Below are 27,270 nucleotides of genomic sequence, written 5' to 3'. Positions count from 1 at the left end.
CAGAGCAGGCAGCCAGCACCACGTGTGCGTAGCTCTGGGGTCGTTGCTGTGCGGTCAGGGCTCGTTTACGACTGAAACCTCATCCCCACTACTAAAACTGTGAAAAACCTCAGCTAATTCCCAGCTATTCCAAGGAAAGGCAAGCGTTACAGCAGGCTCCTAAGATAAAGCCTCGCAAATCTCTGGCACGCAGACGCGCTCACACAACCGCTCCGAGCTGATAATTAAGGACAGGGATTGGTAATTAAAGACAGAGTGGAACAAAGCGCTGCTTTAATTTTTTCGTTTTCAATAATTTCTTGTCTTTTGGGCTGTAAAGAGCTCCCGACTGTCGTATCAACGTAACTTTAATAACACCCCAATGAGATTATGAGAGGTGTGCATTTCCTATTCTAATTAAGAAAAAAAACATGAGGGTAACTGAGGTCCCGGGTCGTTATCTGACTCCACGTGCTGAGCCCAGACAGTGGGGCACAGCCTCACAGCATGCAGCTGCACCATGCTGCCTCCATTTCTGCCATTTTATGAGAAAGACCAAATTTTAATCATCAATACACCTTAAAAATGCTCAACAGACAGAGTACGGTTACCACTGATAACGAAACAGAGATGTTCCTCCGTGTTTGCATCTCTAAGGGACAAGAGGGTGCAAGGGATCCTGAGCCAGATCTCCAGGAGATGTGGTCCTCATCCTATTTGGCCACACAGTTCTTTATTCCATTGTGCCTGTTTTCCTCATGTCTGTTTTCCTCCTCTCTTCTCTTTTCAGACTACGTTTTTCCATAGGATTAGTCTCTGCTATGGTAACAAATAGCACCTACTACAACAGGAACCAAAACTCTCTCAGGACCACGAGCCAGCACCTGGATACAAATCCCAACTCTGTCAGATTGTGGCTTCTTTTGAATTTCTTATTTCCTTAAACAAAAATAATAAATTAAATATGTAATGCATCACAGCATGGAAAAAGCAGCCTTTTCCCTTTCCATCAGCCTCACCCACAGGTCTTCCAGCTCTGTGGATCCAGGATGTCAGTGGCCAGGATGCTTTGCTGGGGACCCAGGCAAGGAGAGGATGGGGGTAATTTCTTATAAATATAATACTCCCTATTTTTAATCAAACAGTTCCTTTTGTACGAACACACTGCAGGCCACAGGGTGCATGGTGACACATGCCTGTACATTAATTACCAGCTAATTAGGATATCTTGGAGCAGTTTGTCTCCTGCTCTCCAATATCCAGCATGAGGATGTTTGGAGGATGGATGGTTCAGGTTTTCCAGCCCATTCCCCCTCCCTGGGCATAACTGTGCTGCTCTCCTCTGCAATTGGGATACAACAGGGAAAGGGAAAAGGTAAAGGAGAAAAATGCCTGTGGGTGAACATGAAGCAACCTGATATCACAACCGTGCACGAGGGAAACACCGGTGAGATTGGCGACTACTGCAGATTCTGGAGGTTGTTGCAAGCTGAGAAGGTTTTGACCTCCCGGTTCCCTGGCTCACGGTTTTAAGCATTTTCTTTCATTGCTCTGGATTTGTTCTTCCTGTCGCTGCACATGTGCAACAGGCAGCTCCACCAGCACCCACATTTACACACCATGTCCCCAAGGACATGAGGACCAGAGAAGGGACAGTGACCCCCAGGGGTGCCGGTGGCTTTCGAAAGCCGACTCACCAGGACTGCGGTTTCCTCTTCATGATGCCCTGGCGTCTCCACTGCGAGTGGGGGCTGAGGTGGTAGGTGAGCTGCCGGCAAAGCTTCTCCATGGCCCCGAGAGAGTCCCCCTCCTGCCGAGACAAGGGAAGGAGAGCAGGTGAGGTGTCTGCGGTGTTGCCATTGCACCCACGGGATGCTCCGACCCATCCATTACCATCCAAACTGCTTTACAAAGCAGCAAACACTAAGACGCTTTGTGAGTTGATGGAGATCTCGGGAACAGTGCTCATCAGAAACTCCCAAAATATATGTTTGAGGGTTTTTTTTAAAAAAAAAAAGCTTCAAGGAAAACAGGGGTTTTGGTGGAGTTTTCTCAATTCTGATGAAAAATTCCATGTGAAAGGATAGTGGCTTGGAAAACTTTAACTCTGAAAGTTTCTAATAATTTGGTTCTAGAAATTTTGGTTCCTAAAAATAAAACAAAGTACAAATGCCAGTAGCTGGACTGTTCAAGCATGTTTCATTTCAAGATCTTTATATACTAATGCATGATATGGCATCCAGTAATGTAAACCAGCCACCTTGCTCTGCCTGGCTTGCTCTCTGAAAGGTCACAAGCAGAGATTAACCTGACCTAAAGAATAATAATAATGATTTAAAAAAATAAAGATGTCAGAATTTGAGGCATATGCCTGGTTTTATGAAATTGCTGCATCATGAAACACCTTAGAGAAGACACAGAAAGAGAATAGGAAGGCCTAAAATAAGGAATCAGCCTGGGTTTGGCTCACCAATGCTCTTCACTCACAGCGATTGTTCGGGATTTCGCTGTGTGCTGTGATGAGCTGGGTAGGGAATATGCTGCCTCTTCTCTGCCTGGACACCCAATCAATTACTGCTGCCTTCACCTTCTCCTTTGGAGCCCGAGCGCCCCGGCAGAGCTGCGAGCTGCATGTTTCACGCAGCCTAATTTATGCACTGTATTCTCCCACCCCACCTCCAAACCAACAGAGCGGGACCGGCCTTATAAAGACATAATAAATATTGAATTAACCACGGAGCAACAGGGATTTTGACAAATTGCTTCTGGGTGTGCAGGGAAACAATTACACCAGGTTTTCTCAAGCAAAAAAAAATAACAACAAAACCAGGACAGAAAGGGTATATCAGATGGCTACAGTAGATATATATAAGTGCAGGACTTGTGTCGTTTCTTTCGGGGGTTTTTTTGCGGTCAGAGGGTGCATGAGTGGCAAGGCAGACTCACCTGAACCTGCAGAAACTCAAACCCACAGCACTGGGTTTTGGCATACAGTATGTGCCCTTTCCATACAAGGGACAATAAGCGAGCACAAGACATATACAACGAGAGCTGCCATTTTCGCTAAGCTTATTGTCTTATCACCAGAACCAAACTGCAGCAGTGATCATTCCTGAAATAACACACAGGGATGAATCTTTAGCAAAGGCATCGCCAGTGATAGGAAAACCTGGCCCCTTACAGCATTCATGGTACATGTTCACGGGAGTGTGCATTTGTTACTCTGGTTTCCAACCTCTGGGAGGAAAACTGCAGAGCATCTCGGGGTTAGGGAGGCAGGACAGAGCACACAGAGTTCAGCTTTCCCAGCTGACGATGCTGCCAGGGAAAAGCCTGTTCCACAGAGCTGGGATATGCCCTTTGTCCAAGCACCACGCTCACGAGCCAGCTGATAAATGCTGATAAGATGCTGGTGATGGGCCCTCAGCTGAGCTATATCCCTGCAGATCCATCAGCTACACATCTGGAAACATCTGTGAGTTTGCAAAAGCTCTCAGTGCCTTGATTTTACACATGCCTGTAAAGCCCCTACATTAACAGGGAGAGAAACCTGTACCATGCACACAGCAAAACTACTCTGAGCAGCACCCGAATCGGGGGGGGGGGCGAAGCCTCTCTGCAAGGAGCAAGAAAGCTGCACAGCACCCTTTCTTCTTTTAGTTTATCTTGGCTGCTCAGCTGGAAAGCTTTGAGGAGAAGATATGCCTCACAGAGCACGTTTTTACAGTACCCTGGCTTTCAGCAAGACTCACAGAGCCCACAAAGAACAAGCCCAGGTGGCACAAGCATCAACTCAGATAAGCAGACTTGGGGCAACATCTTGGCTCCTACTTGACCATGTCCCCTCCAAGCTGGCGGAGACCCAGCGCAGTTCCCGGGCATCAGACACAATGCTGAGTGTGGCATGGAGGGAAGGCTGAGAGAGGAGGCTCTTCCCTGCAAAGGGCCCCTTTCCTGGTTGTTCCTCCTCCGTCTTTGCCTGCATCCAGCCCTCTGGAGAAGGAGAGGGCTGCTTGCTGCTGGGAGGAGCCTGGAAATTCATGAGACTTTAATCCCTTAACAGATTTCAGCTGGGAGAGGGATTCACAGCATACTTCTCATCTGCACTCCACAACCAGTCCCACGCCAACGAGATCTCGTTCAACTGGAAAACAAAGGGCAGAGGCACGAGCCGAGCCTCATCTGTCCCCATGGTGCTGGGGGTGTCCCAGGCACATGCTGGGGACCACCAGGCTCCTGCCCCTGGCTCCAGCCCTGAAAGAAGAGCTCTGGATGAAGGGATGGAGCAACAGTGCAAGGAACAGGAATCACTTAAACCCTAGGGATAAAGGAGAGCAGGTAAAGGGCAGGAGCCAGGTTCAACCCTGTTGTGTCCTGCTAAACTTGCCCTGGTTTCTGTAGGGCAACCTGTTTTATCCAAACTGATGGTCTCACCTGCAGCATAGGCGAGAAACTCTTTAGCTTCTATCAGCACCCCACAACAGATCCCGTTGGTGAGGTATCACCCAGCATCTGCACACCACGTTCAACCACAAATAAGCCATCCTTGGACGTGTTTCTCACCGCTCTGCCAGCGGAGGGAGGGGGGTAATTGGAAGCAGAGGGATGACACCATGGGAAAGCAAACACGGGATGAACAGGACCGTGTTTTCACTGGGGATAAATAACCACGGCGTCACTGCCTGCCCTCCTTGCATCACCGCATGGCAAGGGCTCCTGGGCGGTGCCAGAAGGTGAGGTTTGTATTTCACAAGCCAAATTTCAGGGCTGCACCAAAACAAGCATTTGGAGAGCTGGGGGAGGACACAAAGCATGCGAATGCCTTGTGATAAAGATGTTATTGCAAATTAATTTGTTTTCATTAAGAAATTAATCACCCGCTCCTCCCTCAACAGTAGAATCCCTGGTGGTGTGCAGAGCCCTGGGGGGGTTGCACCAGGGCCAAACATCGTGTAAAATAGGCCAACATTAATGATTAAAGAACCCCGGTAAAGAATTCCTACTGCAGCACAGCAGGGGATTGACCTAAATTAGAACAATTAGCCATTGTCTCGGGTCAGAGGAAGCAGCAGGTTTTTGCTCACATTACTACACAGTCCTATGTTTCTGTCACTTGCAATCAGTCTCCAGGGAAAAAAAAAAAAAAGGTGCTGTACTGCAAATCCTAACATGCAAAAAGTCCCAAATTTGCTCTCCAGAATCACAATTACATTTTTTTTCCCCTTATCTGTTTCTTTTAAAAACTTTTCACACTCGCACCATTCCTTTCTGGATGCTGAAGGATTTGCAGTCACTGCTTTGGTGCACAAAACAGCTCTGTCCATGCACAAACCACTGCTGTCACAGGCCAGGGAAACATCCTGGGAACACCATTTCCTGCTAATGAAGTGTTTAGTGTGGAGACCCCTCAGCCAAGATGTTTGCTTTCCATACAGCTCGGTGGACGATGACCCTTAAAACATGACCTATTTCATACCCCGAAAATACAGAGAATGAGAGCTTTCCTTCCAAATTCTCCTCCTTGTTTTATTTGTCTTGGGTGATTAGCTAGGACAATAGGATAATAGAGTTATTACACAGTAAAACAAACACATAAAATAGCAAGAGATGCTCTAGGAAGCCCTAGGACAGATCATCCTCAAGGGTTTTGACATGCATCAGATGGGTTATTACGTATTAGTAGGAAGTAAAGGAGAGCAAATCACGTGTAACCCACAGATAGACTTCGGGCTTTGGGAAGGATGACAGCAAAATGAAGAGGAAATGTTATCTCAGCACTATGAAATGTTGCCATGTGCAAAGATTTCACAACACCAGCAGATCCCTAACAAGTGCCAAAGCTGATGGGCCACAGGGACCTCCGGATACCTATTAGGAAGGTGGCAAGAGAAGACACAGGGGACACATCTCAGGCAATCAGTAAGTGAAAACCACATCCACCAGTGCAGAGCGGCTGAACCCAACCCAGGTCAATGCAACAGCCATGAATACCTCTGCCCACCCACAACCTGCGTCCCAAAAGGACTTTCCCCAGCTGCCGGCACCAGAACAGCATCCTGCTCCCCATGCTGGGGCCCCAGGGTTGAATAGAAACCGAATTTACGATGCCTTCCCTTTTGATGTAGTCATGCAGAGCTGAAGTCATCTAATGGTTTTCTGTTTTTCTCTTTCCTTTCTTCTTTTTTTTTTTTTCCCTTCCCTCCCCACCCTTGCTTTCAAAGCATGGGGCTCAGTCGCAGCCTATTGTTGAGTGCAGACATCTGTACTGCAGCCAGCTCCAGTAACCCACCACCAGACTTTTCCTTTTGAAGCCCTAACGGAGCTCCAACAAGCTCCAACCAGGAGCTGAGGAGGTAGAAAAGACTTTAAATCCACTGGCAGAGCCTGACAGGGCCTGACAGAGCCCAACAAAGCCCAACAGGGCTTGACACGGCCCAACAGGGTCTGACAGAGCCTGACAGAGCCCAACAGGGTGCAACAGAGCCTGTCAGGGCCCAAACCATATGCCAACTCTGGAATACAATCTAGAACATTCAAGCGAGCTAGAACCGAAATCTAGACCTTTCGAGTGACCCAGAACCTAATCTAGAACATGCCCTGGAACCTTTGGGTGAGTTAGAACCTTATCTAGACACACGTCCACTCCCACCAAACCAAACAGCTCCAGAATTCATACCCGCTCTCAAAATGACTGCACCAACACCACTCCAGCTCTACAAACGACCAACCCCCAAAACTTCTTGTCTTCATTGGCACAGTCTCCCATGTCCAACTTGTTGCCTTGCGTTAGAGGACAGAGGGCTTTGTTTTCAACGAATGGGTTTCTGACATTTCTGTCAGCAGAGCTGGCTGCAACAGCGGAGGGGAGTGTGCGTTTTACTGCAATCTCTTCTTTGATTTTGAATTTTATTTCATTTAACTTCATTTTTTAAGGTACTTGTTTTGGCTACACATCTACCCCACTGACACTGTCCTGAGGTCTCCAGCTTTTAACATTCAGCCATTCACAACATTTTCAGACAGCTTTTTGTGGCTATTGTTAGTGTTAGGCTTTATAATACTGGACTTTCTTAGAAATGTTGGGATACGACTTAGCTTGGCACTTGCTCAGTGGCCCTGGTGCCTTTCCCCACAAGCCAGCAGAAGACCAAGTCTGTAATGATAGCTGACATCGCACTCTTACATAGGACTGGTTTAAGGCTTTATTCTATTGCAAGTAGAGCTACTATTTTCATTTTGGATCTAGGATTGGTATCCAATCTAAAAGTGCAGCTGCTTTCAATTATACTCTAATGTTCTGTATCAAGATAGCTCTCATTTTGCATGGCATCACTCAGTTGCTCTGCCCCCTTCCCTGCTGGCTTCTGCAGTCAGAGCTTCTAAGCACTTGGGAATTACATAGGGATGGAAATTAACGCATTATTCATTTGCCACCTCTTATGCTTTGGTACTAAAATCCTGGCATTGTAGAATCATTTGAGTCAGCGGTGAGCAACAAGCACAGCAGCGACTACAGAGCAACCGCGGGAGATTTAAACGTCGTGAACCAACATGTACAGCAGCGGCTACGGGAAGAGCATCCCTGGAGGTGTTTAAAAGGTGCTTAGATGAGGTTCTTAGGGACATGGTTTAGTGCTAGAGTTAGGCTAGGTTATGGTTGGACTCGATCATCCTGAGGGTCTCTTCCAACTGAAATGATTCTATGATTCTAGCAGATGGCAGGTACTCTGTGCCAGGGCAGACAGCAGCAAGCATGGCAAAATTAACATTTTGTAGAGTCGTGGCCAAGAGCAGCATCAAACTTAATGAGGGATAAAGTCAGCAACTGGTGCAAGCCATAAGTGGCCTCAGCCTGAGGACCTGGGAGCAGGAGGTGACTGCAGGGATAACCAGGCTCTTGGCTGAGGGCAACTGCCTGACCCACCGCTCCTCACCATGCACATTGCAGTCGGTCTCCAGAAAGTCCCATAACGCCTTGGTCCAAAAGGAGCAACTGGCTTTGATCAAATTAACCAAGTACTCAGCCATTAAGCATGTCACATGCATTAACTTAATGGTTCAAAAAACCACGTCCCTCCGTCAGTCCAAACCACAAAGGCACGAGATGGCCACATCTTGCCACCACAGGCTGGTTGAAGAGATGGGAGTGGACGTTAACTGTGTTAAGATGACCAGCAAGGGACTGAGCACCAGCAAGATTAATTCTCCTCAGTAAAGGAGACAAAGGCCAGTCCAGAGCTGGACTGGACACCGCAAAGCCACTGCCAAACGTGGGAAACCCTTGGCTGAGGACATCTATGCTGGGCATCTTCACACAGTGCTGAGGCCTCACCTAGGACAACTACAGAGTACCAAGGACCTCAGCAATTAAACCCTCACTTGAACTAGCCTAAATTAGGAGCTTGTGAGGCTGCAGCAGTAGCAGAACATTTTAAGAAGAAATTTGTAGAAACAAAGAAAACAAATGGAAACCAATTTTGCAACTTAGATACCACTGTAAGAACCGCTCATCATCCACTTTGACTAAAGGCCAAAGTGCGATGCATTAGATTCAGTGTTGACACACCAAAATGAAAAGTAACCTACAACGGGGCTTATCAAGAGAGCCAGAAATACAAGATGAATGGGATTGCAGCAACTCAGGAAGTTATTCAAAAGGATCCTGGAGTAATATTACACTTGGACTTCAGAGAAGCAATTAAAGAAGGCAATAAAATTCCAGGTGATAGATGGCCCTGCAGGGAGCATGTAAGATAAAGGGAAATTGCAAAAAAGAATGTAAAAATCTTTTGTGAGAGCTACTGGAGGGTACCCAGCTCAGCTTCCGCAGCAGAGGACAAATGAGCAGCAGTCAAAGCAATGTGAGGAACAGCCAGGGATCTGTGTGCTGCTTTGCACCCATCAGCAGCATTGCCCTGCGCGGCCCGGTGCCACTGACTGCATCCTCAGCTGAGATGTGCACAGCAAAACTGTGACTGCAGAGGAGGCTTTTGAGCATCATCGCTCTACCATGTGGCTCCTGATATACACAGTAAGATCCTCAGCTGAACAAATTGGACCCACTTCAGCGCTATAAACAAAGTGACTAATGGAAAGGCCATTGAGATGGCAGTATTCATTCCTGGAAGGGTCACTGGACTGTCCTTTTAATGACAAATGCATCTGTATCGTTCTGATAGATGCGGGGAGTTAACATCAGACAAAGCAAGCAGCTAAAAATCCACACGAGCCATTCATTACCCTGGCAATATCTCAGCAAACAACCACCCCATGAGTTAATCTTTGTAGCTGGTGTAGAACGGCAAAGACAGAAAAACACCCAAGGTGATGTGCTGACTGGGCTGCAAATGGGAAGAGAGGTCGGAGGTTCCAACCTCTAACATCTACTGAAGTCAGTGTATTCAGTGGATGATGGTACTTGCCATCTTCCTATATGCACAGACAGAGAGGATTGATTTTGGAGCTTTGGGGGACACACACCCCCTTGGCAGCTCCTCCCCAGGCGGGTTCAGCTGCTCTCCATCACTCACTGCCACTATCCTAATGCGGTTTGCAGGCAAAGCTCCCCTTTGTTTTAGCAAACAGCATCATCCATCCTCTACAGACCTGATGTCTCTACTTACCTGTGTGGCCCCAGGCTGCACCAAGCACTGTGTCTCCATGGGGGCTCCTCTGTTTGCTTTTCAGACTCTCAGCCCCTGCTCAGGGGCGATGCACACGGCATGGAGGTGGATGCTGGAGAGTGATGGGTACACAGAGCTTTGTACGGTGTCCATGATACCTCACACCACCCTGCCTTGAGCAAACACGGCTCTTCAGCCAGACCCCGCTCTGCAGGAGCTGCCGTTTCTCAGGGGGAATCCCCTGGGGAACCGCCGGTTGGAGCCCAGCACCTGCCTTTGCTGCTAAATACAGGAACCGCTCACCCTTCTTCGTACCCCTCTCACCCCAGGGTTAAAGTGGATTATTTGGTTATTTATGTCCCAGATGTAGGACAGCACATAGAGATTTTCCCAGCCCAACAAGTCTCCTGCAGAGCCTGTGTCTCAGCTGCACCGCACCAGATCCCACGGGAAGCAAACCCCAGCCTAGTGCGTAATTTCTGTTGGAAGAGAACAGGAGTGTCCCCAGGATACCACTGCAAATATTTATGTCATTCCGTGGGGGCTCTCAGCCCCTCACCACAACCCCTGGGAGTCTCATGACGTGCACAAGAGCCTGGGAAGGGGCGGCAGTGACCCCCTCGCATCACTCCCAATTGCTTCCCACTGCAGGAGCGCATAGAAATGTGAATCCCAGTGCAAGGGCACAGCCCTCAAAGCAACATTTGCCTTCAGCTCATTAACCACTGTGGGGCCCTTGTAGGCACAAGAGAACTGGGCTTTTTTTTCTTGTTTTAATTGAAGAACAAAATCACGGTAACGAAGCAGCAACTAATAGCAGTGGTTGTGCTGCAGCCAAGCTCTCCCAGGAACGGCTCCGGGATGCAGCAAGACTTGAGGGAGCGGGGTCACTTCACCAAGTGCTCCAAACAGATGCAAAACTATGAATGCAGACGCAAGAGCTGTGCAGGGGATTTCCTGGAAAGCTGGATGGAAAGGAGTGAAACGAAAGTGACAGAGAAATCAGGAATGATTGCAAAACTCTTTGACGATGGAAGGGGTGGGATAAAGTTCTTACCCAAATCCCCAAATATCCCAAACTGTGAGTTAATCACTTGCTGGACTTTGGCCAGAAACTACACTCCTTGCCATCTATGAAGAGCAATCGCAGAAAGTCCTGCCGGCAGCTTCCCGGTCTGCCAGCCCTTGGCTCTTAGCATTTCTTTATTATGTTTTGCCCAATGTAAGAGGAACTCCCTCCTTACTAAAACCCTCCAACTCTCCTTATTAAACCATTCATTTCTGCAAAACCACATTGCCTGCAGACCATTTGCTTGCTTAATATTCACAAACCTGTGAGTTAGGCTGGAAATAGATGTCAAAATACCCATCCAAGTGCCCAAGTCCCCCAGCTCTCCCTTCCAGCCATACAGCACAACACACTTGTCGGTGCTCGAGGTAAATAAATATCGCTCCTGCGAGGAGGCAGGGAATCAATACGCTTCCTTCCTTCGCGGTAAGTTATGTTCTGATTAAAAGCTAAATGAGCTGAACTCAACCGTCAATTACCATCAGAAAACATCAATACAATATGTTGTTGCTGTTTAATGAAGTACCTGTTTCTTCATCCATCATTTCCCTCGGGGACACTTATGTGATGTTATTAGGAGAGGCTGCCGGTGAAGACGTGGCAGGACAGACGGTCCTGGATGCTGAGATGGGAACCTGCCTTTGCACCAGTACTTGTGCGTGATGATACCCAACTCCTGGCTGCCAGAGCTGTGCCAGAAGAGTCCTTAAAAATATTTGGATTTAACCAAGGCAACTCCAGCCGTTGCCAGCTCTAGTGAAAGAAGCTCAGCCTCAGTGGTTCACCTTCTTCATCACAGTTTTTCCTAGCAATATTCCCCATCTTGTGATTCTCTGGGAGCAAGGGACAAGATCAGACAAAGTCTGCTTGACCCAAATTGGTTTTGCAGCATGGGTTGCATGTGAGTGGCTCTTCAATGTGCTTCTTAAGTGACATTTGTTTGGAAGGGAACAATGCGTTGAATAAGAGACCAGGGACTCGGTTCAGATGCTCTCTACATTAATTGGCTCTCATTACGCTCTATCACATAGACAGGACTGAGCAGCAAACCCTTCCTGTGTATTAACAGACTGACTTTTTTTAAATTTCAGAGCATTTTCATCCAGAGATCAAAAAATGCCACCTCTACCAGCCCTCTTGGGAAGCTGGTATCAATTTGCAGGCAGAGGAGCAGAGCAAGCAGCTGACAACTACTTATTGTACTGACTTGAGGGTCTATGGAAGAGGCTGGTGAGATCTGGCCTCACCATGGCATGGGTGAGGAAAGAATATTTTCCAGAAGACAACCTGAAATCCCCATGGAAAAAAATATATTTTGCCTTTTCCACCAAGGCAGAGCTGCTGAGCCCTTCCTTGTGCTGCCACAAGACAAATATTAAACCCTTCTTCAACAGACTTCACCGACCAAGAGCAGAGCATCTCCTACGGCTCTTTTTCTTGCCCACCATGAAGGGGAGGCCACCAAGAAGCAAGGTGACAGGAGCCTCTTCTCTGTCCAGCCATGGAGCAATAACAGAAGAGCCAAGAGCAGAGGCAGTGGGGCTCTATGTCATCTCCTATGGGTGTTTTTCTCTAGAGGAGAAGAAATTGAGAAGAGAAACAAGGAGGTGGGGAAGGAAAAAAATGGACTCATTGTTAGGAATTGGTAGCTCCTTCCAAAATGCAGCTCCAGACCGTTTCCTTCTCTTTTTGGCATTAAAATACTTGTGCTGACCTGCCCCTTTCTCCCTCAACTTCAGCTTTGGATTCGGATCTGAAGTTCACCTGGGGTGCTTGGCAACTGCTGCCTTTTGAGAAAAGACAGACACACCACGAAATGTCTTTTCCTGCTCCTGATTCTTTTTTTAATCTTCAGCTCCAACTCCAACCTGTGTGACAATGCCCATCGCTCACAACCGGTGTCACCCAAGACGCTCTCAACCGCTTGGCAGAAGAGGGGAATCTGCACACGCGGCGCTTCGCACATCGCTCACCGGCTCATGTGGCACCTGACATTTCGATGCCATCGCAAAATCCATCTCCGAGCTGACAAAATCCACCCTGTGGCATTTAGGAGGATTCGCAGATGTTTGTGCAGTGGTTAGGAAAGGTCGTCTTATTATTATGGGAACTGAGCGTGGTGTCAAGATTCTTGGATGAATTTATATTAATTTTGGATTAATTAATTAATGGATTTTATTTATTTATTTTTAAGGACAGGAATGCTATCCCTGCGTTCCTACACCACGAAGTGTGTTTTAATAAGGGGTGGCATCCTGCCACTCCCCTGCTGACACTGGCATGGTTTTGGAAGAAGAAAAATGAACGCCAGCAGACCAGCACCGTGGATCAGACTGTGATTAATTGCTCGACATCCCCACGTGCAAACGGGCTGAGTGCTGGGGAGCAAATTCGTCAGGCTGGAGACAGCAAGGGCTTCCACACATCACACAGGGTTTGGGGAAAGGGGCTGTGGCACAGCACGTCCCCTCTCCCTCTGCAGTCCCATTTCACAAAGAAACCAATAATTTGCCCGTAGTGGTATCATCATAGCCCATCTAGACCTCACCATTATTCACTTTAAGCCTTAATATTAAAACTCCAAAGAAGAAACCTTTAGTGCAATTTTCCCCCTTTTCCACAGCACTCTGCTCAGCTTTAGCTCGCACACAATGGCTTTAGAGAATACCTTTCTTTTTGCAAAGAAAAGATGAGCAGAGGGCTTGACACATTAAGTTAGGAAAGAACCGGAGCTGTCATTAGTGGGGTCTGAGCTCCATAGCCTGTTTCATACTGCAGGATATATTAATGTATTGCAGATGTCCAGAAAGAGTGATCTTCACACTTGGAGCAAGACCAGAAAAAAAATAAAGGAGCCATTAATATAGAATACAATCAACTCAGTTGAATCCCCATCATCCCTTTTCCTTTTATACCAGATTTTTGGGGTTTTAGAGGGTTTACATTCATAAATCAGCTTCCTTTTATGATGTTTCTTACAGCAAACAACAAATAATGCTTTGTGCTCTTATAGAACTTTGCATCTGGTATCCGAGTCCTTTGCAAAAAGATCTGTGAGATGCATTTTCCTTGCACATCTAATAGCAAAAGGAGAAGGTAAGAGGGTCATCGAGGCTGACAAGATCACCCCACAGACCGCCTGAGTGTCCCTCAAGGTGTCATCACCTCATACCTATAACTTCAGCTTGTGCTGCTGTAAAAAGAGGGTGATGTCAGAAACTTGGAATGATAATTTAAATTCAAGATAAAATAATAACACACGTGGTGGAAGATCTGGATTATGTGTTTGGTTTGGGGGTAAAGGTACCGAGTTGGTGGTCATGGTATCCTGATTATATTTGTCCTGTATAAACTGTGTTTATTCCTACCATTTCAGCCACATGTCACAGCACAGAGGAGAGTAAATAGGAGGAAAAATGCTCATTTTAGCTTCAATGAAGCCCCATAGGAAATAACACATTTTAAAAATATAGGGCATAAAACCCTCTACATCATCTTTAAGTTAAATCGTCATACCATGGGGCTGAAAAGAAGGGTTAGAAATAGATTATTTCATCCAGGCCACAATAACCACTTTTTCTTTCTACACTTCTGTGTTTTCATGGATGACAATTCATGTAATCAAACCCATACTGCGAACCTGATCAATTCAGAGCTTATGCAGGAAAAGGCAATCTGAGCCAGCGATGTGGCCAGGCGTATATTTCTCAAATGACAAAGAAGCAAACAAGAAAATAGATCTTCACTCTATCCAGAGCTACACAGGCAAAACCCATTTTGCTGCCAGTCCCAGCACATCACCTCTCCAGCTACACCAATTTATCAGAAGAGTTTTTAAATGCCCTGCTGTCACTGTATGTCTTGAAACACTATGATTTTGGTGAGGAAGCTGAGGACCACATTGTCTGTTGCACCCTACATGGAAATGGGGTTTCACCTTTCAGCTGCATTCTTGGTGGAGCTGCAACCCAGGTGGTGCAGGCACCAGCCAAAGAACAGCCAGGCAAAGCTGGACTTAGGGATGGGGCTTTGCTAAACTGCTCTGCCAGCCCTTCCCTGGTCAGCGACCAGCAGAAAATCCTTCCTCCGTGGAAAACAGCAGGATGGGGATCAGCAAAGCCAAAATCTCACTTTGGATTTACTGTGGGTGGCCATCAGGGGTTGGAAAAGCTTCCACAGTACGTCCTCAGAACAGTAAGAACTGGTGCAATCGAACAGCCCAAGGTCACCAGGGAAAAAGCAGCCTTTGCCCAAGGCTTTGCTGCCTGCGCTCGGCTCTGCTCGGTGCTTATCCCACATTCAACAAGTCCCCAAACTGGAGGAACGCCTGACTCACTCCCTATCACGGTCATCAGTCATCCATACACGTGGCTTCAGTCTGTGGAAAAAGAAACCGGTTTAATTTTCCAATACTTTCTGGCCAGATATTTCTGCTGGCAGAGCAAACTGCAAATTTTTTTACGGGGGCCCTTTGCTCCTTATGTGTTTGTGTTTTCAGCTCCTTTGCCTGCAACAACTCATGCTGGAAGCCCGAGAGGCTGCAGGAGAGATACAGGGCATCGGGGCAACTCCATCCCACACCATGTGGCTTTGTTAAAGCATTTTGTCCCCATTCACAGGGACAGGCAGACACTGCCCCGTTTCAAACAGGGGCGGCTGTGGGCTGTGCCGGGGGCTGAGCCGCTTTCCAATGGACTCACCTGGCACCTTCCTATGGGCACTGGGGCTGGAGAGAGGAAGATAAAATACTGCCCCAAGGTCATGGCCGTGGGGAAGAAAACACATGTTCAAATGCCTTTGATCCTGTGCAAACACCCAGTTGGAAAAGCATTGCTGCACAATTTGTTTGAGAGTTTCCTGAAGAGCAAAACCGCCTCAATCAACCACACAATAAACACCCAAGGTTTATAATAGCTGCACAAGGCGATAAATACAGAGTGCAACATCTACAGGCATCGCTCAACACAATGCTCACATGCAACGGTAGCGTTTATTCCATCTGAAAGCTTCCCCAGCAGACAGCAACTCAGCAAGCCCCGGCCAGAGATGGGAGGTTGCGCTCACACGGCTCCACCGGCTTTTCTGCTGCAGGCACGTCCCGGCCCCTCGAGGAAGGGGCACTCAAGACACCCATGTTGGGTTGAACTGCGTTACATGTTTATAAAGGGATGGGACCAAATCCAAACCCTCACTTCCAAGTGATCTGGATAAGAGTTTCCACTTGGCTCCTTTAGCAAAAGTCACCCAAACACAAGTGTCTCGGGGAAAGCTGGGATCTCTGCAGGGTCTGGAGAGACACGGTCCGGCCTTTCCACAGCACACCCTGACATCCATGTGAAAGCTCACCCAAAGGATTTCTGGGCTCATTCAAAGCTCCCCAGGCTCCTCCAGCACAAGTTAAAATTTTTGCCTTGCTGCTGGTTTGAATTTACTCGCTGGAATAAGCATCCGCAGAACTGTGCTGAGCCACAGCCATGTTGGAGAGCACAGGCCAACTTTTCTTTCTGGCCATACAGACCAGGACGTGTTTATCCAGAGCTTGGAAAGACAATTCAACTTTTATTTTAGCTCAGAAGAGAGACCAAGGGGTCACCTTTAAGCTAAGGATGGTATAATAGAGGCTGAGTGGAGAAAGCAATGTACAGAAAGCCAGGGATGTGCTCTCTCCAGAAGGGAGGAGGAAAGAGAGACCCCAAGACCCCAAGCAGACGTATTTAATAGAGCAGGTTAACTGGGACCAGGGTCCAGGTCAGCCCTGTTCTTCAGCTCCATCTGTCCCACCTCCATATGGATGTGGACAAGTTCACAGGTGCCTCAACTGAGATATTCATGTATAGTCGTGCCATAAGATGCAACAGCATACCTTCTGCAGGCTGAGCAAAAGCCAGAACTTCTGCAACACTCCTGGCCCTGAGTTTTCTCCTGCTCTTGTATGTTGCTGCCAAGTCTCTGTCAAAGAAACTGCAGGGAAGGAGAGAGGTCTGGGGGGGAAGATGGCTGGATACTGGATAATAACCCAGGTGACTACAGCATGCAGGGTTTTGGAGACAGAAAGAAAATCAACGTATCGGAAAATCACCACCAAACACTGGGGATTAAATTACTTTTCACTCAGCACCCCAAGCTGCCAAAAAAAAAACAAAAGAAGGTTTAAAGCACAGCTGGCGGTACCTAAAGCACGAGCAAGTCATGGACCAGGAGCTGCAGCACAGTCCTGTCACCCGCACAATCCCTGCTCTCCGCAGCACCAGCCATCAATCTCCCAGGGATGCTCCAGGGCTTAGCAACTGCCTGCCAGCCCCCAAGGATCCCTTCCCTGATGGAGCGCCTTGCTGCACAGCAGAGTATGTGATATTTTCTTTGCTGTATTAATACAGCTGTCGCCACAAACATTCGCCACCTGCCAGCATTTGCCACAGCAGCCTCGTAAGGGACCGCTGGTCCAGAGAAGCCATTCTGTGCTCTGGCACCAAAGCAACCGCATGGGGTGGTGCATGAGCTGTGCGAAGGTGGGGAGAGGACCAAGGACGCCAAGCAGCAGCATCTCAAGCAGAAAAAGAGCCTCAGTGCTGCACGGGCTGGTGTTATTTGGGTTTGCTGTTGCAGGTTACAATAGGACAAGGGGTTTTAAACTCAAGGAGGAGAGATTCAGGCCAGACATGAAGAAATTTTTTACAATGAGTGTGGTGAAACACTGTCCTAGGTTGCCCGGAGAGGTGGTGGATGCCCCATCCCTGGAGACATCCCAGGCCAGGCTGGACGGGGCTCTGAGCAACCTGAGCTGGTGAAGATGTCCCTGCTCATGGCAGGGGTGGCACTGGGTGAGCTGGGAAGGTCCCTTCCAACCCAAACTATTCCATGTTTTACCACCACGTTTTGCTAGAAGCCCACGATTCAGCCTTAGGAATTTGCATCTCTATGCTTACACTGGCACTAGCTTCTTCACAGCATTTAGTGCCAAAAGAAACGTGCAGGGAGACGTGAGAAAGCAGGTACTGGGCAGCGGAGCAGTTCGCCGTTGCATCAGCGGCCTCGGGTTATTTTTACGAGGAGTGCAGAGCGCACACTTGGCCGCTGCTCACCGTTGGTCTCCCAGGGCAAAACATGGAGTAGAAATCAGCTTAGTCACGATGCTTTGGAAAAGGGTAACCTCAGCGGGGAACGGGGCCTCTCTGCCTGGAAACACGCCCGTCAAAATAGGTTTCTCCAGTTCTCCATCTAGTTGCCCCATAGGGGAGGAGAGAGGAAAGGATCTTATTCTCCATAAGAAAAGGGAAAGGGATATATTGGTATCCTTGCAGGGGTTTAGCTACGCAGAACAGGGACGTGTCAGTATCTTGAGCTCATCCTGTAGGACATGGGACATCCATTCTCAGCCTAGAGATGGAGATTTGGGTCCCTGGTGTCCCCAAGCCATATCTGCATGCTGCTGCACTCACTCCACCCTTCCCAATGTGGTTTATTGAGTGTAGAGAGTTTTATGAAGCACTACCAGAGCCAGTTTCACGCCGTAGCCCAGGCAGACATACTCCAAGCGTCACTGCAGATTTTCACCAGCAAAAGTAAAGAAATATTTAAATATTTCAAAAAAGTACTTTCCCTCCTTTTTAAAAAGCGGTAGAGTCTATTATTAAGTAAAACATCCACAAGAAACAGCAGTGAATGACTCTATCCCTTCATACACTCTTACAGGAAATCAAAGACCTGTTATTAGCAGTAAGTCCAGGAAAGTGGTGCCTCCAGGTCCCAGTTCAGACCCCTGCCCTGTTGTACCAGGCACATCATTGCGATAGACAGTCCCTTCCCAAGAAGAGCTTAAAAATGCCACATGCAGATGAAAAGGAGGCATGAGATGGGTAAACACCTTGCAGTTCAGCAGCAGAGATGAGAACAGACGAGCTAGCTCTGAGTTTGCTGTCTCCAGGAGGGAAAAACAAACAAAATCCAAGGATTTTGCCAAGTGTGCTCTTGGCAGAAATTCAGGGGCCTGATGAACTCACTGGGACCTGCTAGGAGATACACACATCCCCTCCAGAAATACCCCCAAAATATCTGGGGTTCATTGTGTGACCCCCAACAGGAGCTGGGTCTTGCTCAGATGTTCCCCCCCACAACACGGTCAGGACATTGGTGGTGCCGTCCCTCCAGGAGGGATGTGGGAAGGGCTGCCCCACTCTGCATCACACGGGATGGACCCACAAACCTCAGGTGCACACCCCACCTGGGGTGTTTGCACCTCCCCACCCCGCTCCAGGTTACGTCAGCGTGTGAAGTCTCATGTGCGGTAATGAACTTGAATGATTGATGCCATGGCCCTGGTCCAGGCAGCTCTTTCCCAAGGACAAAAAGGCATGGGAAGGGTTTGGAGGATGGGGAAACCTGCTTGTGTCCAAGCCCAAAGAGCAGCTCATGGATGCTGCACTGTTTTGGAAACCTGGCCTTGAAGGCACAGCCAAGGTCTCTCTCATCATTTGGGGTCACAATAAATATCACACAAGGGCGAGGAATGATCTGTTATCCTAGCGAGGCAGAAAGTGTTCCTCATGGGGGAAGGTCTTCCACACAGAAAGACAAAGTGGCAGAAAGCACAAATAATTCACAAAACAAAGTGCTAACACCCAAAGTACTAACGTTAGGTGGATGTCACTTGGTCAGCTGGAAAGCCCAATACTCTGCAATCAAACCACCATTTCCAAGCAGGTCCTCCCTGTCCAAAGACACACAAGCACAGCAGTGACCAGGTTTTTTTCCCTGGAACTCAGAAGGAAGGTCAATGCTCCCTGCAGAGTGGTTTCCCAAGCCAGCACAGTTATAGAGGAGTGGTGAGACCATGGTACCTACCGGTTTGGGGCAGTGGATGTATCTAGCAAGGCTGATGATCAAGTCATGAGTGATTGGATCCACCAGGTTTCGAAAGCTGGCGTATCGATAGAGGACATCATCCAGAGAGGTGGACTCCATTCCTAAATCCTGCAGAAAACAGGGTAAAGGAGCAGGATTAGATCTGCTACAGAAGCCAGTGCTAGCATGGATCTTAAAATTAGCCCACATTGGTGGTCCCCATGAAGAAGCCAAGAAGCAAGTGATCCCCCACACCACCCAACACAAGGAAGGGACACATGAGTATGTCACCCTGGGGAAAGCTGCACTCCTGTGCTACATCTGCTCTGCAAAAAGGGATTTGGGCTGTGGGACGAACAGCCTCATACCTCGCTAGCCATAAATCCACTGAGCGAACAGTATGCTTGTAACAAGGCAAAATCAAAGACGACTCCAGAGACATGACAGCTCGACCAGCATGAAACTGGAATTGGAGAATAAATACAGCGTAGATGTGCTCTGGATCTGCTGTGCTTAGGGAGGAGGGAATTAGCCTAAAATTGCAGCAAGGGAAACAGAAGGATAAACCGGGGGGGTTTGGGGAAGAGTGAAGTGCTGAGATTGCCTGGGGAAGGGGTGGAGGCTCTGCCATTGGAGACTGGACAAGGATGTGTCAGGAAGAGTGCAGATGGAGCTGATCCTGCCCTAGGGATGGATCAGACCTCCTGAGGCTCCCTCTAAGACTATTTGCTCTGATTTTCAATCCTTAGACATAATAATTTGAGGAATTTTGGCAGAGAACTCATCATTCTATGAAATATGTTGGCGCACAGGGACGAAGAAGGGAAGGGTTACATATAACGTACTCCTTTAACTTCAAATATTTTATCTCCACTATGTTTTGTTCCTCAGCAGCAGCCCATAAGGACAATGATGACATCCTCATATTGATACCTCCATTAGCACCGAGAAAAATGCTTTCTGACCCTCAAGAACAGCCACTCCGGAGACAGAGTTCAGGCAGTTAGAAACCCACACGTGTGGGGCTGTTCTCCCTTGCCAGGAACACCCAACCGATTGCAAACGTACCTAGTTTGAAAAATAAAGCAGCTGAATCAATTTATGATCTATCCCACGGCTTCTGCCAAGTCTGCACTTTAAAAAAATATGATTTAATCTCGGTGTCAAGATCTAGAACTAAGATGAGGGTGTGCGCTGTGCTCCCCAGGAGCGACACCATGACGGCCAGGCTGCTCCACCGTGGCTGGATTTAACCTCGGCCTGGACGTTGCCTTCCTAGTCTAGTAGAGCTCAACATCAGGACTAAGAAAACATCAAGTAAAAGCTGGATTTGGCCCACGGTCATATGGCATCGCTGTCAAACACCACGCACATCCGAAGGAGCCAGTTTTGGGGCTTGGTAGAAGTAATCCCACACACACAGCTCTCCACACACTGGGATCTTTGAGGATCGAACAAGGCTTAGCATCTTGCCACTTTCCTTTAAGCATCTCAAAAGTCTGATAATATTCTCTTAAGCTAAAATTAAAACGTAGAACCACTAAATCGGAGAATTTCTTCTCCTCTCTCCCGGGAAAACTTAAATTTTTCACATGAACCATTCCCTTCTCCCTCCTGGTACACATTTTTTATGCACAGATGTCTTTCTCAGCTGCTCCCTAAGCCTCCCTGCCACACCAGCACTGTCTCTTTTCCACCACATGTAATATTTTAAAGCCACTCAAGGCTGAAACTTGTTCGAGGCCAAGTGATGAGCTCATCTGCAATTTAATAACTTAACAGCAGTTCACGCTGTCAGCGGCAAATCACGGAGCGCAAGCTGCGGAGAAAACGCCCAGCATCTGGCTCCGGTCGCTCGGGGTTTTTTCAGCATGTTCCCTTTTCCCAGGGGATCTTTACCTGCATAACAAGTGAAACTGTCAATAGGAAGAGTATAAGGATTTAAAATTATAGTATTTACGAGCCAGGCAGGACCAAGGTGCAGGATAGAGGGATGTTTTTCTAGTGTGTACCCAAAACCTTGCACAGCGCTGAGGGGTTTGGGGAAGGTTTGTGCATGTGCAGCAGGAGAAGGGGAACATCTCTGTGTCCCTGAGCCCTGACGTCCCCAGGGCACTGGTAGGAGGTGGCCCAGGGGACATTTCAGAGCAGCACATTCAACAGCACATTGACCCCCATCAGGCAGCCGGTGCTAATGCCCAACTTGAGCAGGATTTGGGATTAATGACACAAAACAAGCAGAGAAAATCAGGAATGCAGAAGCGACTGAAAGCAACTCAAAGGCTGCAAGTGGATCAAAAAGCACCAAGGACGAAGCTGCCGACCCTGACGTGAGGCAGGTCCTTGAGCAGACTTGAGCTGCTGCCCCCGAGTCTGTCTCACCAAACCCTCACTGAGCACATCAGCTTAAGTCTTGCTTTGCCAGGCAAGACTAAGGACTAGGGAGCAGAGATCACTTTGGGACTAAATAGAAAAGCAAGAGTCTTGCTCAATTCATTTTGCTGAGCATCCTCCCTGCCATCACCCATCCCCTTCCTGCAATTTGTCTGATTTATTTCTGGATTCAGGAGACCAAGAGAGCCAAACCACTGGTCAGTCCTTGGGGATGGCTTATCCACTGGACGGAAAGCTGCCTCCCACCAACGAATTGCAGGAGGCTTCTACAAATGTGGCAATGCAAAGCTGCGAGATTTGGAAATAAAACCAACCAACCAAAAAAACCCACAAGACAAAACAACAACCAACAAACACACACACACAAAAAAACAACTGAGAAGGAATTAGAAATATAAGTCAAAGAAGGCCAGATTGAAATTGTAACACCTCTTTCCACAGCCACCAGTGGCAGAAACTTCCCACCTACAGCCATGAAAGGCATAAGAAAATCACCAAAACCACCAAGGAATGTGAGAGCCCAGGCACGGTCAGTCCGGCTGCTCCACAGAGCTGATGCTGTGCCAGGTGTTCCCTTCAACCTGGGTCCATTTAGCAAGCAACAACCACAGAAACAGCCCCCCCAAAACAACCAACCAGCCCTGAGATCTTGCCATTGACTTCCCCAGGCCAGCAGTTTCCCTGGGAATAAGGAGAAATAAATGCAAGGCATTTGGGAGCTGTACCCCCAGCTTTTATTTCCCTCATGCTGGCTAAAACCACTTGTTATTCCCCTTCTGCTGCCTGAAAAAATGCAGCATGACAACAGCTAAGAGTTGATCAACTGGCTTTTGAAGCTCCAAGTCGTGTTTCCATGAGACGAAATGTCGTGTAATACTCCCCTAAGCCACAAGGAGCCATAAACAGCGGAAGTCAAGCCCATTTTCGCTTATTAAACTATTTATCACTGCAAATTGAATTGCAATTAGAGGAATATTCAGCAGGTCCGCGTGAGAAGCCATACGATAAAGCAGGTTATGCTGTTGCTGCTTTCATTAACACAGAGCTAACGTAGTTACTGGATGCCTAAATGAGGTTACTGTGTAAAATACCACCCCGAGGTCCTGCAATCACGGCTGCTCATAAATATCCCAATAGCTTCTACTTTATCCAGCACCTTTTCCAAAACTGCTTCTTATCTCCACTAATAGCCGGGGCAGTGAGATGAATTTCCAAGCAGAGAGGTTGGTATTATAAACAAGGGTCGGGCACGAAGGAAGAGGAGGATTAATATTGTGGGCAATCAATCATCTGCAGTAATTTATCTGGGAAAGATGACTTTATGAGGTGAGCATTAGCAATGCGGTGAGTAAGGTCAGCTCAGCGAAACAGGCATGGGAGATGTGACTCAACGGCGGGCACAGGGCGGCTTGCTCCAAGGCAACGGGGTTGGTTTTCTTGTCCAAGGACATATTTAGCAGCTCAACCCCCCTCCCTTGTGAAGCACCCCTTGAAAACAAGCGAACAAAATTTCCTGCCTTTGATCCTTAGGATGTTGGACTCCATCACAAATTCTCCAGTGTCTGGTTGAATTATGAGGTCAGTAAGCCACTGTAAAACCTGGTATTTATGGATTTGCCAGCTGTAATCGGCCATGGCCGGCCACAGCATCTAGAATCTGCCTCCACCTGTTTTACACGTGATGAGCCCTCCAGTATTTGCTTCAGTGCTGAAGCTTGGTGCTGCTTTACTTTCCTATGAGATAAGGCCATGCAATGTGGAAGGGCATTGCTGGAAAGACTATCTGCCTGGTGCATTTTTTGCAGCCCACGCACGTACACCCCCCATAAACCATCCGTTTATACACTGCAATAAGGCATTTTACACATGCTATAAACAGCTTAATTCTTAACTGGGTATCCTAAGGAACCAAGGCTGAAATAGTCACGCTGTCCACCCATCCCCCAATTGTCTTCCCCAAACAGATTTTTAACCACAGGAACCAATTTCAGCTCAGCTGTGACCGGACAGCTGGTGGTGGGACCAGTAGGTCTGGAGGGGGCATCACAGAAGGTATCCTGGGAGCCTCAGACCAGCAATTCCTACTGCAAATTTCTAAGTCTCATCCACCAAATGGTACAAAACCAGAGTTTAAATATGTGGGATATTTTCTGTTTAAGAGAGTAAATATTAGTTTGGAACCAAGGACTGCTCAGTCAAGCCTCAAGTGACGGTGCAGTTAGAGAAGAGAGTCAATGTTTCAGGGAAGAAGTAAACATTTCCCTGGCAGACTGACTCAAATAATAAATGGTGGCAGCTTGAACCCCCTCCAGGAGGCTGGAATTATAGAAACTCAGAGAGACAGATTAATGGGCAGAGATATGATGCTCCCATCCAGATAATAAACAACTGCGAATAGGAGTTTTGCAGAAGAATGCGCCGCATTTATTTTAAACTGTGAGGCAAACGCAATTGCCCCAACTGGAATTTGCTCAGACCACAGCTAACGACTTCTTCAGGGAAGCACCTCCGGATATTTAATGATAATAGATCACTTCAGCTACCCACCCCATCTTGATTAACCAGTATAGAAAAAAGCTTGGAAACACCATTTGGGGAAGGTGACTCCAGGCCTTCCTTTGAATAATTCAAAAGATTTAGATCCATCACCACCTTTAACATCTTCAGCTCACAAAATCCTGTTCACTCATCCTTTCTAAACCAGCAGGAGCTGCCCGCATCCCAGGTTCCCATCCAATCCAGTGCATCAATCTGGGGCCATTGGAGTTGGAGCTCCAGCCCCAAGCCAGGATCCTGTTGGTCATGCGGAGCCTCACCAGATGGCTTCTGGTGGGACCTGTCACTTCTTTCTCCTGCTCCCCAATTGGACGGGTGACAGCAGCCACCTTCCCAGCAGTCTCAGCCCTAAGGGGCAAGAGCCTCTTCTCCTCTGCATGGAAATATTCCCAGGGAGAACATTTCCCCCCGGTTTTCCTTCTGCAAAGGAAAGATGTGGGGTAAAAAAGCCCCAGGTCTAAGGGCAAAAGGTGGAGGAGGCTGTGAGCAAACACACGGTTCTCTCCAGCTTGCTGACAGCTGAATACAAACAGCGAAGGGCTACTCTCACCTCCTGCTAGCCAACTCCACCCAAAACCCCCCACATTACGTGGCTAAAATCCAAAGAAAAAGGTTAATGCATCAACCCTGCAAGACACCCACCCTATTAACTCTGCTTCTGCTGCTGGAACTCACATTAACAACTTCACCGTGAAGCACTAAAAGGAAATAGAACAAATTTAATCAAGCATCTGCCATTTCCATTCTCATGTGTCTGCTCAAAGAGTTTGCTGGAGTAACCTGGAGGCCCACTGGAGTGTCCAAACCACAGGTCAGAAGCAGAACTTCAATTTATCATTCTTTTTGCTCTGTGACTAGTGCCTTTGACTATTAAAAGCAGTAGGGGCTGCACAGGGACTCCTGTCCCAGCACGGGTCAGTGGCTGATCCCAGGACAAAGGCTGCGCGCCCCTTCCCCGTCACCCCCACACACACAAACATACTTGTTTTCCCTTGCAGAAGTCTCTGAGATTATCATTGGAAAATGGGCTTACAAGACAGGATGCATCTCATCTCCTGTCAGGTAAAGATCCAGGCTCGTCACCTAAGCTCAGTGTACTGTCAGTTCATATAGAGACGGTGATTCATCCTATTCTAAGGCAGCTGGGCTGAGTCAGTCTCTGGATGTGGCTGCCGCTATCAGTTATCTGCCGAGAAAAGCCCCTCTAATTAGCTTATCCTAGACACTTAATGTTTAGGCAACTGGAGCAGGAAAATCCCACTCATACGGTTCTCACCTTTTTTTCCAGCACAGCAAACACAGAGCTCTGCACGGCTTTCATACCCACTCTTCCATCCAAAGAACAGCCCCATCTGTTTTGCAGCTGATCATCCATCAACATGAGTTACATTTTTAAATCTTGCTTTAGGCCCCCACTGTTTTTTTGGGGGGTAACCGGGAGCTCAAACAACTCTTGTCCTTGGAAGGTGACAGTAAATGCCTTATGGGCACTGAAGACTTATTTGTGCATGCAGATATTCTACCATGTTGTGTTCACATGCACTAAATACACGCAGGTCTTTTAATAAGTATTTATGGGGGGGCGGGGAAAGGCAGGACTGAGATCCTTGCAGGAAAGAGAAGGAGATTTCCAAATAGAATATGACACTATCAGATGGGGAGGAATCACTCGTCTTCATAATTACCACTGCCTGCTAGAGATTGCCTTGGTATCTGGGCATACAATAAGCAGATGATTCCCAATATAACAGCAGCATTCACATCACACGCCATTCCCTGTTTGAAATTACAGACGAGTCTCCTTGCACACACCGCAATTGATGAGAGTTCTTGGAGCAACACTGAGTCCACACGCACCTTGTGCAATCTGCTTCTTATCCCCCACCTGCACGTACTGCATTGCATCAACAGCAATGAGCTTTCCACATCCCTGAAAAGACCTCTGCTAGGGGATAAGCCGAGTCCAAAAATCTTAACCCAGATGGCCCAACCTTAATAATGAATTGAACAGACAACAAAGCTTGAGCGATTGTGCTGTTTGTCCATCCTTGCACCTCTCTGTCCTTCCCCGGGTAACTCTGTGTGTCAGCCCATATTACATGACAGGAAAGGGGCAAAAGTCTCAAAGGTAATTAAGATCCTGTATGTTTTGGGGAGTTGGTGTCAGAGGAAGGAAGAGGACCCAGTAAGGGAAGGACCAGGACCTGGCTGTGGTGCACCCTGCATGGCAGCAGACGGATGGACAGGAGGACAGATGGTCTGCAGCTGGGATGTCCAGCTGGGATCTCAAGGAGGACACTGGGAGAAGCTGGATCTTCCTAGGGCTGAGGTTTGGCTGATGTGATGGACAACCAAGATAACAGCACACAGAAGCCAGCCTCACCTGGTCCTGCTGTGGGGTCCACCCTATTTTCTAAATAGAAAAGATGAGAGAATGGGACTCCTCACCTCTCACTCTTCCCTGCTCTAATCCAGCCGCTTTCTCCAAGCTGCCCTCACTTCACAGATTAACACAACCCAGCAGGAGCTGCCCGGCTCTGCCATTAACTCTGTTGAACCTGCCCCTGGTTAGCAGGAAAGCAGAATTTATTGCCTTGGCCCACTGGAGCCACATCTCCTGTTCCCAGCAGCTGCCACCATGAGAGATTCCAGGAGGAGGTCAGCGCGGGTCTCCTTGTGATGTACAACAGCGCAGCCTTGCCCGTGGGGTGAAAAGCCCTCCCGGAGCATGGGGAAACCAGCTGTTCCCAGGGACAGGCTATCCCAGTACAGCTGAGTGTAGAAAGTATAGAATTGCAAATCACGGCT

At 47.9% G+C, this 27,270-nt stretch overlaps 1 protein-coding gene across 1 annotated transcript in view; it reads right to left on the bottom strand.

Annotated features, from left to right (window-relative positions):
- LRRC75A (leucine rich repeat containing 75A) overlaps window positions 1-27,270 on the bottom strand; it is a 66,286-nt gene that overhangs the window by 20,295 nt on the left and 18,721 nt on the right. The window contains exons 2-3 of the mRNA XM_065853408.2: window positions 19,513-19,641; window positions 1,677-1,789 (exon numbers count right to left, since the gene is read on the bottom strand). Of these exons, the coding sequence (XP_065709480.1) occupies window positions 1,677-1,789; window positions 19,513-19,641 (242 nt within the window). The remainder of the gene's footprint in view (window positions 1-1,676; window positions 1,790-19,512; window positions 19,642-27,270) is intronic.

The sequence above is a fragment of the Patagioenas fasciata genome, chromosome 19 (genome assembly GCF_037038585.1).
Source record: "Patagioenas fasciata isolate bPatFas1 chromosome 19, bPatFas1.hap1, whole genome shotgun sequence".
Classification (NCBI taxonomy): Eukaryota; Metazoa; Chordata; class Aves; order Columbiformes; family Columbidae; genus Patagioenas; species Patagioenas fasciata.
The sequence above is the reverse complement of the archived record's forward strand: the minus strand, read 5'-3'. Positions and strand labels throughout refer to the sequence as shown.